The sequence below is a fragment of the Mobula birostris genome, chromosome 6 (genome assembly GCF_030028105.1).
Source record: "Mobula birostris isolate sMobBir1 chromosome 6, sMobBir1.hap1, whole genome shotgun sequence".
In the NCBI taxonomy this organism is placed as follows: Eukaryota; Metazoa; Chordata; class Chondrichthyes; order Myliobatiformes; family Myliobatidae; genus Mobula; species Mobula birostris.
In genome coordinates this window covers 91,841,217-91,853,482 of record NC_092375.1, presented here as the reverse complement: position 1 = coordinate 91,853,482, position 12,266 = coordinate 91,841,217, and the positions used below count along the sequence as shown (strand labels likewise).

The following is a 12,266-nucleotide window of genomic DNA, read 5'->3' as shown; positions in this document are numbered from 1 at the left end:
CACCTGGAGGCCTGTGACTAGTGGGTTGCCTCATGAGCCAGTGTTGGACCTCTGTTATTAACGATTCATGTAAATGATTTGCATGTGTATGTACATGGCATGATTAGCAAGTTTGTTGATGACACTAAATTAAGGGGTCTTGTTGATAGTGAATAAGGTTACAATGAATTACAAAGAGTTTATTTTACCTCTGAAGAATGGCAAGTGTCCCAGGATTGACACGATGAATGCCATCCAGGACAACTAATCTCCCATCTAAGGCAGCAGTGACCAGAGGTGCAGGTCGCCAGGCTGTGTCACCATTTGGAAGAGTGTATCTCTGTTGAAGCAAATCTCTGGCAGTCATATCCTATTACACAACATGAAAAATTAGTGTTACCTTAGGGCTGGCCAATTGCGTCATATGCCCTGTGGCCTTGGGCCCCGGCAGTATATTCTTGATTTTTCTTAACTCCTGGTTCATTTGTTCTAAATATAGTGCAGGCTTTAGCAACATTATCTCATATGCATATAATTCCTAAATTAGAGTATACACACCTAATAATACCAGTAATCCATGATAATCACAAACTACTGAAAATAAGGAGGAAATGAGTTAACAGTTAAATATAATCTACCACAACCCCTCTGGAATCTTAAAGCACCATGGGTTGCACCTATATGAATTGGTTGGGGGAGGAAAAAAAGGATTCTGATATTCTTTCTAGAACAAAGGCGTCCATCACATGTGGAACAAATTTAGGCAAGCTTGAATAGAAAACCAATAACTAAACATTCAATTAATTACTTAGAATATGCCATCAAAAATAACAGTACACCATACAGCTCCTAGAGGTTTAATCACAATCAAGAGAAAATTTGCAGATGCTCGAAATCCAAGCAACACACACAAATTGCTGGAGGAACTCAGCAGGCCAGGCAGCATCTATGGAAAAGAGTACAGTTGATGTTTCAGGCCGAGATTCTTTTCCATAGAAGCTGCCTGGCCTGCTGAGTTACTCCAGCATTTTGTGTGTGTTGCATGGACTTCCAGCATCTGCGGATTTTCTCTTGGTTGCGATTGGTCTGCTACACTGCGAAATCTCTTCCAGGGATGCCTACCCTGAAGAAGTTTAAGTCTTCACCTTCGACAGGAGTTCAGTGAAACCCTCTCTCGCTGTTCCCCCTCTGTGGCCTGATGAAAGGTTTCGGCCCGGAACACCAACTGTTCTCTTTTCCATAGATACTGCCTGACCTGCTGAGTTCCTCCAGCATTTTGTGTGCATATTCTCTAGGTGTCTCCAGGACCGGAGTAAAAGTCCAAGTTTTTTTTAAATTTCACAATAGTGTAGCAGGTGGTGTTACATTGGAGACTCTAGAGTTACAGATGCTGGGATCTCATCAACAGTTTTGGGTCCCACATCTCATAAATCACTGGAGAGAGTCCAGAGGAGATGCACAAGGATGATTCTGGGAATGAAGGGGTTAACACCATGAGGAGCATTTGGCAATTTTGGGTCTGTACTCACTGGAATTTGGAAGAATGCGGGGGATCTCATTCAAATCTACCGAATGTTGAAAGGACTAGATAGGGTAGATGTGGAGATGATGCTTCCTATAGTGGGGGTATTCAAAACTAGAGGGCACAGCCTCAAAACTGAGGGGCAACCTTTTAGAACGGAGGTAAGGAGAATTTTTTTAGCCAGAGAGTAGTGAATCTGTGGATTGCTGTGCCACAGAGCGCGGTGGAGGCCAAGTCCATGTGTATATTTAAGGTGGAAGTCGATTGTTTTCTGATCGGTCAGGGCACCAAAGGATATAGCGAGATGGCAGGTATATGGGGTTGAGTAGGATCAGGAATCAACCATGAAGGAATGGTGGAGTAGACTCGATAGCTGAATGACCTAATCCTGCTCCTGTGTCTTCTGGTCTTATAGATCTGGAGCAACAAGTAGTACTTGTGGCAGGAGAGGAATTGTCGATCAACGTCAAACCTGAAGCTCAAATGACCTAGGTTTCATTTACATGGAGCGTGCATGTTCTCCCTGTGACCACATGGTTTTCCACCTAGTGCTCTGTTTTCATCCCGCACTCCAACAGCATGCACAAGGGTAGATTTATCGACCACTGTAAATTAAACTTAGTGTGCTTAGGAATGGTAGAATCAGACGGGCAAAGGAATTGATGGGAATTAGAAAGAACATGGATTACAGGGACTGATAGGATTGCTCTGAGAACTGGGACTGAATAAATCATCACAACAAAATCCTTACCAAACAATAAGTGGACAGGGTGTTAAGAGTTGGGCTGTGAGGAATAGTGGAGGAAATATTTATTTGTTAATGAATTAAGAAAATCCCAAACGAGAGATGCTGCAGCAATTAGCACACCAGAGGCGTATGTTTAGTGTACAAAGTTAGGTAAAAGGAAAACCTAGCTGAGGAGCTTACAGGGCAATACAAAATTGTTTATTGGCGTTCTCCCAATTGCTCATTCATATGTACAGATTATACATAAATTGGATTTGTAAAATGGGAGGACCATTAATATCATTGGTTACCATTTTGCCTTTGGGAGGTCAGTTTAACATGTCAGCCAAAAGTCTAGCAATTCCAACAACAAATCTTCCTCATGACACATGAGGATTTACTAAATAAAGGATGTCAACAAGGTATTTGGAAGACTGACCCCTTCACATTCCACATGCACATGGGCACAAGCTTTTGTGAAGTCACTATCATATTTAATGATCCTGAAATATGATAGCTATCATATTATTTAGTGGTCACCCATAATTGAAATTACACAACCGAGCTATCAAACTCTTCCTTAAAACTTAAAAATTAAACTCAAGATAATGCATTTGCAGACATGTACTCTCTGCTTAGGGGAACATAGTCTTCAATTTTATTCTCTTTTGCTCTTGCCTCTGTTGCTTAGTTTTACATTTAGGCTTAATCATTGCACAATAAATTGGTGACTGCACAGCAGCAAGCTATGAAGCATCACGTATGTTGAAACCTGTGGCAATCAGGCTGCTAATTATCTTCGTCATCCAGATCCATCAATCAAATTATTGAAAGATTTTTGCAGCAAAATCATGTTTCTAGATCCCTCTAATTTAGTACAGCCATCAACAGCAGGATATCTGGGCATTTTCCTCAATTCATTCAACATTTCCTTACCTTCTAATTGTTTTAAAAGGGGAGATCAGATGTTCCTATAAAATTACCAAATTCTAACCATGCAGATTAGAATAGAGCTACTCAACCATTTGAACAAGACAGAGGCCGAGCCTAAATGTTCACCTTTGCACTGGTAAAATATGTAGTCTGTCAAGTTCATATATTCTATTTGATGGCTCTGGGAAATCAACCCTGTTTTGGCAATAATGTAAATGGAGCATTGATTTATTCCTGAAATACTTAGAGCAGTTTAGATACTATTAATACAAATAAATAACGATGCTCTTTTTTTTAGCTGATGTAAGTGAAAGCCCATCCTAAAGAAACTCTTTTAACTAATGGGGAGTTTATCTGTACCTTTATTCATGGAGATGAAATTTTATTTTTGAAATAGTAGATGCAGGAGTCATTGAATCATACAGTAGAGAAACAGGCCCTTGGGTCTACTAAGTATTTATCATCCATTGGTAAATTGGTTTATCATTCCCTTTCTCCTATTGTCCACTCTCCTCTCCTAGCAGTTTCTTTCTTCTCCACCTCTTGACCTTTCCCACCCACCTGGTTTCACCTATCACCTTCCAGCTAGCCCTTTTCCTCTCTCCCCCCCCCCACCTTTTTATTCAGGCATCTTCCCCCTTTCTCCTCAGTCCTGAAAAAGGCTCACAGTCCAAAATGTTGACTGTTTGCTCTTTTCCATAGATGCTGCCTGACCTGCTAAGTTCCTCCAGTATTTTGTGTGTGTTGCTTTGGATTTCCAGCATCTGCAGACTTTCTCACATTTTGGTTTATTATTATCACATGTACTAAGATACAGTGAAAAACTTTGTTTTGCATGCCAGCTATACAGTGCATATCATTTTGTTACAAGGGAAAAGAATAACAGAATGCAAAATAAGAAGCTATAGTTACAGAGAAAGTGCTGTGCAGGCAGACAATAAAGTGTAAGGCCGTGACATTTATATCAATCCACACTAATTCCAATTGTTCTCACACAATCCCACCAAAATTTCCCTGACCTGAAAATCCCTAATTCTACCTTGGATTATATATCCTTCAATTGCCACTAATGTTACTTTTTGCTTATGGTACTGTGTAAATTATGAATAATTCATGCTAAATTAAGCTTCTGTAATTTATGGTTGCCATGTTTGTACTATGCTGCTGTTGCAAAATGACAAATTTTCCAAGGCATTTATACTTTGGTTATGTATATTTGAACAAATAGCCCTAGATTCTACCACTGACGAACACTAGGGACAACTTAGATTGGCCAATTAACCAACCAACCTGGGACATGCAGAGAAGCCAGAGCACTCAGCGTAAATCCAGCTGGGCATAAGGACAATGTGGAAACTCTGCACAGATGAGATCAGGATTGAATCTGCAGCTCTTTTAGGTGTGTGGTTCTTTTGAAAAAGGTTGATTTTTTTTCCTATATTTATGAGGAATATTTTTGGGAACAAGTTATAAGCAGTATATGGAGTCTGAAATATAAAAGTTCATTATCTCTCGATAAGTTCAAGATTTTGATGAAACAAAGTAATCATTCTTAACAAGTGCAATGTTATTTGACTTCTGTAGGAGTCAAATTGGTGACATGATGGAGAGTAAAGCTGTCCAGGTAACAATTTCTTTCGGTGCTGCCAGTTGAAGACAAAGAGAAAAAGAAAGAGCAGAACATATTGGAATTGTGAGATGCAGAGCACGGCAATAGCAGGAAATCTTAAACAAAAGAGAATGCTGCAAGAAAGGAGAGAGAAAATAGAGCACCACATTAATGGTAAGGGAAAATGCAAATATATAATACATTTAATTGGCCAGGTTAATTCAGCAGCACATCTAAACATTGTGAGCTCTGCTACAAGGCCAAAAGGCACATGGCTACTTCTTTGAGGAATTATGCAAGCTTTCAACCAGTAAAATCAAAAAATTCCATGCCCACCCCCATGGCATCTGTTGGGGGAAAACTGAGTTCCTCCAGCAGATTTTTTGTTGCTTCAAATTTCTTAAGGCCTACACCTCAAGCTTAGAAGCTTCTCCAGTTGAAGTTCACAACTTCAAACACATTGCTGTGCAATTTCACTCATTTACTCAGAAGGACCTCAGAAGGAGTAGCGGACCGCACGACCCAATTTACATCGGTGGTGCGCAAGTGGAACAGGTCAAAAGCTTTAAGTTCCTCAGGGTCAATATCACAAATGACCTGACTTGGTCCAACCAAGCAGAGTCCACTGCCATGAAGGCCCACCAACACCTTTACTTCCTGAGAAAACTAAAGAAACTTGGCCAGTCCCCTAAAACCCTCTCTAATTTTTATAGATGCACCGTAGAAACCATTCTTCTAGGGTGCACCACAACCTGGTATGGAAGTTGTCCTGTCCAAGACCGGAAGAAGCTGCAGAAGATCGTGAACACGGTGTAGCACATCACACAAACCAATCTTCCGTCCTTGGACTCACTTTACAACGCACACTGTCGGAGCAGTGCTGCCAAGATAATCAAGGACACGACCCACCCAGACAACACACTTTCCGTCCCTTTTCCCTCCAGGAGAAGGTTCAGGAGCTTGAAGACTCATATGGCCAGATTTGGGAACAGCTTCTTTCCAACTGTGGTAAGACTGCTAAACGGATCCTGACCCGGATCTGGGCCGTACCCTCCAAATATCCAGACCTGCCAATCAGTTTTTTTGCACTACCTTACCTTCCACTTTTCTATTTTCTATTTATGATTTATAATTTAAATTTTTTAATATTTACTATCGATTTGTAATTCAGGGAGCGGGAAGTGGAGAATCAAATATCGTTGTGATGATTGTACGTTTTAGTATCAATTGTTTGGCGACAATAAAATATAAAGTACTCCCTACCCTTGACCATGTTCACTTAAATTGTGAGCATTCTGTGTCCTTGACTAATTGCCTCCCTCATATTTACCTTATCACCCAGTCTTAAAAACTCCTCTCCTTTTCTGTTCCCCTGTTGTCACCACAGCGTATCGCATAATGTAAGTGCAAGATTACCTGATAAAGAGTGATGGGTTCAATGTGATAGCCCAGCAGATCAGCGAATTCCTTAGAAATCACAGTTTTGCCACAACCCTAGATAATAAAATTAATAGAATGTTTTAAATGAATGATGCGGGTCAAGTAAAGTTGACGACTGTGTCAGCTTTATAATGTACAACATAACCTTCATTCATATTACCTTTCCACCAATTAAACACATATCCTTTACCATGTGCGACTGCATCATCTCTGCCAGAAGCCTATTGTGACTCGATGTTTTGATGAAATTTGATGACTTTGTATGAAACCTTGATGGTTTTGTTCCAGTGGGTATCTATAAAATTCAAAAATTAAAAACAGATAATTGTTACCTTTAATAAAACAGACATACTGTATCAGCATCAATTTTTAACTCAAAGTAGTCTGTACAATAAATTGGATGCCAAGAAATGTATTTGGAGGATATTATTTTCTGCATTATCTAGTACACTGTATTAATTTAGTAATGCCTTCCTAGATATTATACATGATTTCAATATACTTCAACATCATTTGTGCAGCTTTGTGGCATTTTTGCTACACCATATGCCAATATATCATCTGATTAACATAGCCTATTTAAATAATACATATTTAATTAGGTTTCAAGAGTGGAGATATTTGTGCGATCCCAAAGGATTGCCAGGAGGATTGGTGGATGGGGGGGGGGGGGGGGCTTGCTATAAAATGATGCACAAATCTACATTGTGAAAACTTCATGACGCAATTGTAGAAACTAACCATGGTCTTCAAAAAATTCCAAAAAGCAATGATGGTTGGCAGCAGTATTAATAAAGGAATATATTCCAAATGCAAATGTGTTTGAGGAGTGAGGAACTGGATCAAGTTAAGTTGAGTGAAGGAGTAAGTCCAGTATTAACATACTACCAGCAGTATTCAATGAGCACCAAAAAGTGACAGAGATAGAGAAGCAAATATGAAACTCTTACAGAGGTGTGCAGGAAAACCTAAAAGTAATAATGGGGAATTTACGTTACATCAAATGAGATCACGTTAGAAAAGTGTAAAGAGGGGGAGGAATTTCTTAAATGTTAAGTAAGTATCCAGTTTGTTTCTGATCCAGCAAGAAAAAGAAGTATTGTAATTTTTTTTAATTACAGGTGCTGGAAATTAAAACTAAAGGTATAGAAAACACTCAGCAGTTCAAACAGCTTCTGTGGAAAGAAACAAAAATGATTCAGATACAGAACTCTTAATCAGTACAGGCAACAAGTTGGTTTTAAGTTACAGAGAGAACTATGAAGGGACAGCTATCTGACAGGGTAAGATCAGAGTTGCTAAGGGATAAGTAATGGAGATCATTTAGTCTATGTGTTAATTGTGAATAGTTAGAAAACGCAAGAGGATAAACGAAAGCCAGGAAATGAAAGCAGTTAGAGAATGGGGACACCAACAAAGAAATATAAAAGTTGCAAAATATATGTCAGAAGGCACATAGTACAGAGTGGGAGCAGTATGGAGATTTCAAATAGCAGGCAACAAGGAAATTTGAGTCCCCATTGCAGATATTAGTATACGAGATTCTGAAGGTTGGAGGAGAAGGGACTAATTCACTTTCATTAGTGGATGGTCACAAATCCCAAGTACTGGGCAAAGGACACGTGGGAATGCTAGGAATGAAATTCTTTTAAACACAGAGAGTGTTGATGATTTGGAAATCACTCCCTGTAAGAGCAGTGTTTTCCTGAAACGTCTCTCCCTGAAATCACTTTCTGTGCAATAAGCTGAGCCACTGGGACCTTCAAAGACCATAAGACATAGGAGCAGAATTTGGCCATTTGGTCATTTAAGTTTGCTTCACCATTTCATCATAGCTAATCCATTTCCCTCTCAACCCTAATCTCCTCAAAAACCTTCATACCTTGACTAATCAAGAACCTATCAAGTTCTGCCTTAAATACAGCCAATGACTTAATCTCCAGAGTTGCCTGTGGCAATGAATTCCACAGATTCACCACCCTCTTGCTAAAAAAATTCTTCCTCATCTCTGTTCTAAATGGAAGTCCCTCTATTTTGAGGCTGTGCCTCTGGTCCTATGCTCCCCCACTATCGGAAACATTCTCTCCACATCCACTCTAACTAGGCCTTCTAATATTTAATAAGTTTCAATGAGATCCCCCTTATTCTACTAAATTCTAGGGAGTAAAGACCCAGAGTCATTAATTGCTCCTCATACAATAACCGTTTCATTCCCGGAATCACTCTCATGAACGTCCTCTGAAACCTCTCCAATGCCAACACATCTTTTCTTAAACAAGGAACTCCAAAACTGCTCACAATATCCAGGTAAGACTTCACTTAGTGCCTTAAAAAGCCTCTCGAAATGAGTGCTAACATTACATTTGCCTTCCTCACCATCAACACAACCTGCAAATTAACGTTTAGGAATCCTGCATGAGGAATCCCAAGGCCCTTTTCACCTTGGAGTTTTGAGTTTTGAATTTTTGATTTTCAAATTTTCTCCCTGTTTAGAGAATAGTCTCTGCTTTTATTCCTTTCGCCAAAGTGCATGACCATACACTTTCTGACACTGTATTCCATCTGACACTTCTTTGCCCATTCTCCTAATCGATCCAAGTCCTTCTGCAGCCTCTCTGCTTCCTCAATACTACCTGCCCTTCCACTTATCTTCGTATCATCTGTAAATTAGGCCACAAAGCCATCAATTCTGTTATCCAAATCATTGACATACAATGTGGAAAAATGTGGTCCTAACACCATCTCCTGTGGAACACCACTAGTGACCTGCAGCCACTCAGAAAAAGGCTCCATTTATTCCCATTCTTTGCTTCCTGCCAATCAGTCAATGCTCTAGTATCTTTCCTGTAATATCATGGGCTTTAATCTTGTTACGCAGCCTCATTAGCAGTACTTTGCCAAAGGCCTTCTGAACCTCCAAGTACACAACATCCACTGATTCTGTTTTGTCACCCGCTTGTTATTTCCTCAAAAAATTCTGACAGATTTGTCAGGCAAGATTTTCCCTTAAGGAAGCCATGCTGACTTTGGCCTACTTTATCATGTACCTCAAAACCATGTTTTTAACAATTGATTCCAACATCTTCCCAATCACTGAGGTCAGGCTAATTGGCCTATAATTTCAATTCTTCTGCTTTCCTCCCTTCTTGAAGAGTGGAGTAACATTCGCATTTTTCCTGTCCTCCAGAATCTAGTGATTCTTGAAAGATGATTAGTAATGCCTCCATAACCTCTTCAGCTATCTTTTTCAGAACACTGGGTGTAGTCCATCAGGTCCAGGTGATTCATCTATCTTCAGACCTTTCAGCTTCCCAAGCACCTTCTCCTTAGTAATAGTAACTATGCTCACTTCTGCCCCCGAAACTCTTAAACTCCTGGCATACAGCTGGAGTCTTCCACAGTGAAGACTGATGCAAAATACTTATCCAGTTCATCCGCCATTTCCTTGAACTCATAACTACCTCTCCAGTGTCATTTTCTTGCACTCAACATTAGTAAGACCAAAGAACTGATTGTGGACTTCAGAAAGGGTAAGATGAGGAAACACACACCAGTTCTCAAAGAGGGATCAAAAGTGAAAAGTGTGAACAATTTCAAGTTCCTGGGTGTCAATATCTCTGAGGACTTAACCTGGACCCAACATATCGATGCAGCTATAAAAAAGGCAGACAGTGGCCATATTTCATGAGGAGTTTAAGAGGATTTGGTATGTCACCAAAAACATTCACAAATTTCTACAGATGTACTGTGGAGAGCAATCTAAATGGCTGCATCATCGTCTGGAATGGGGCGGGTTGCGGGGGGGCGGTGTTATTGCACAGAATTGAAGTAAGCTGCAGAGAGTAGTAAAATTAGTCAGCTCTATCATGGGCACCCTAGTCTCCGTAGTATTCAGGACATCTTAAGGACCACCATCACCCAGGACATGCCCTCTTCTCATTGCTACCATCAAGAAGGAGGGACAGAAGCCTGAAAGCACACATTCAGCACATATATATATATATATATATATATATATATATATATATATAGAGAGAGAGAGAGAGAGAGAGAGAGAGGTTTTTCCTCTATTATTATGTATTGCATTGTAATGCTGTCACAAAGTTAGCAAATTTCACAACATATTGCCTTCTGCTGTTTTTTTTTAAATGTTTCCCAGACCTTTAACTTCCCACTAATTTTTGTTCTATTATAAGCGCCCTCTTTAACTTCCCTTTAGACATGGTGGTGTCATTCTGCCTTTAGAATACTTCTTCATCTTTGGGATGTATCCGTTCTGCGCCTTCTGGATTGCTCCCAGAAACTTCAGCCATTGTTGCTCCGCTGTCATCCCTTCAAATTAATTTTTCCAGCTGCCCTCTCATGCCTCTGTAATTCCGTTTACACCACTGTAATACTAATACATCTGACTTTCACTTCTTATATTTGTATATTATGATCAAAGTTTCCTAAGGCTTAATTTACTTTAAGCTCCCCCATCAACTCCAGTTCAGTACACAACATCCAATACAGAATCCACAAATAAGGCAACCCTATTCAAGCGCAAATGCATCCCAGTGGTGCTAAAAATGGGAGAAATGGAACTTCTGCTGCACATTCCAACCATTGATAGTGGTCATGTAGACCTGAGACAATGTGGGGTGTCTTCTGTTTTCTCTTTGTTCATTTCTGATGTAATACGGAGATTTTCGATTTGCATCAGAGAGAATACAAGAAGAAGAGTGTCTTCTTTTGTAAATTTTTCAGGCATTTCCTTTTCCAAGGGAAAACAGGACAATCCAGCAGTATTTCCATGATTCGACCTTGTAACTGTGTTCCCCTTGAAACAGAGCCATTCTCTGCATTCATGCTGTTGCTGTAAGTGGAACACCTTTCTGTGGATTGAAAATGGCACTAGTGGCTGATGATCAATAATGAGTGTAAACTCTCCCCTGTCCAAATAATGGTTGATACATTTTACACCCCAATCCGTCTTGACATTTTGAAGATGTTCGTTGTCATCCTTACTGGTAACAATGATGTCATTCAGGTAACATTGAGTGCTTGGGCAGCCTTGGAACAACTGGTCCAAAGCTTTCTGCCAGAGTACAAGTGCAGATGCTACTCCAAAAATAAGCCTATTATAGCGATAAAGTTCTTTATCAGTTTTTATGCTGAGAAACACTTCGGACTCTTCTTCCATCTCCGTCTGCAAATGGGCCTCCACTAAGTCCATTTTGCTGAACTGTTTTCCTCCAGAAAGATTTGCAAAGGTATTCTCTATCCTGGGCAGAGAGTATTGATCTACTTTCAGTACTGGGTTGATGGTGACCTTAAAATCACAACAGATCCGGATGACCCATTCCTCTTGGCTACTGAGATCACTGGCATTGTCCACAAACTCTACACAAATTCAGAAAGAATACCTTCAGCTTCCATGTAATCTAGCTCACTGGCTACTTTGTCACGAATGGCATAAAGAACTGGACGGGCTTTGCAAAACTTGGGTGTGACATCTTCATCTAACACTATTTTACCCTTGACATGTTTGAGTTTTTCTGTGCCATCCTTGAGCACTGCTGTGGCGTCATCCAGTACCTTTCACAATTTGTTTTCTGTTGACTATTGCAGAAGATGTGGCATGCAAATGGAGAATGGATCTCCAATCAAGTTGTTGTAGTCTCACCCATTCTTGGCCCCACAATACTGGCCCTTCTGTTTTAACCACATAGAAGCCCAGTGTGGCTTGTTGATTGTTGTATTTCATTGTTAGAAATGTCATTCCCAAAGGAGTTATTTTTTTTTCCAGTATAAGTTCTTAGCTGGATGTCTGCAATCTTCAGTTCAGTATCTTTGAAAAGGCCATTCCAACTCATTTTGTGGAATGACTGGCACAGCCAAACCGGTGTCCAATTCCATTTTAATTAATTTGTTGCTCACAATAAACCATATTGCTTGTATCAAGCGACACACACAAAATGCTGCAGGAACTCAGCAGATCAGGCAGCATCTATGGAAAAAAGTACAGTCGACGTTTCGGGCCAAGACCCTCTGGCAGGACTGGAGGACTGTTTCGC

The 12,266-nt window shown here is 40.1% G+C and overlaps 1 protein-coding gene across 4 annotated transcripts in view; it reads right to left on the bottom strand.

The window, feature by feature from the left end:
* vwa8 (von Willebrand factor A domain containing 8) overlaps positions 1 to 12,266 on the bottom strand; it is a 481,708-nt gene that overhangs the window by 324,520 nt on the left and 144,922 nt on the right. For all 4 annotated transcript variants that reach the window (XM_072260839.1, XM_072260838.1, XM_072260837.1 and 1 more), the window contains exons 11-13: positions 6,371 to 6,505; positions 6,187 to 6,264; positions 189 to 349 (exon numbers count right to left, since the gene is read on the bottom strand). In XM_072260839.1, the coding sequence (XP_072116940.1) occupies positions 189 to 349; positions 6,187 to 6,264; positions 6,371 to 6,505 (374 nt within the window). The remainder of the gene's footprint in view (positions 1 to 188; positions 350 to 6,186; positions 6,265 to 6,370; positions 6,506 to 12,266) is intronic.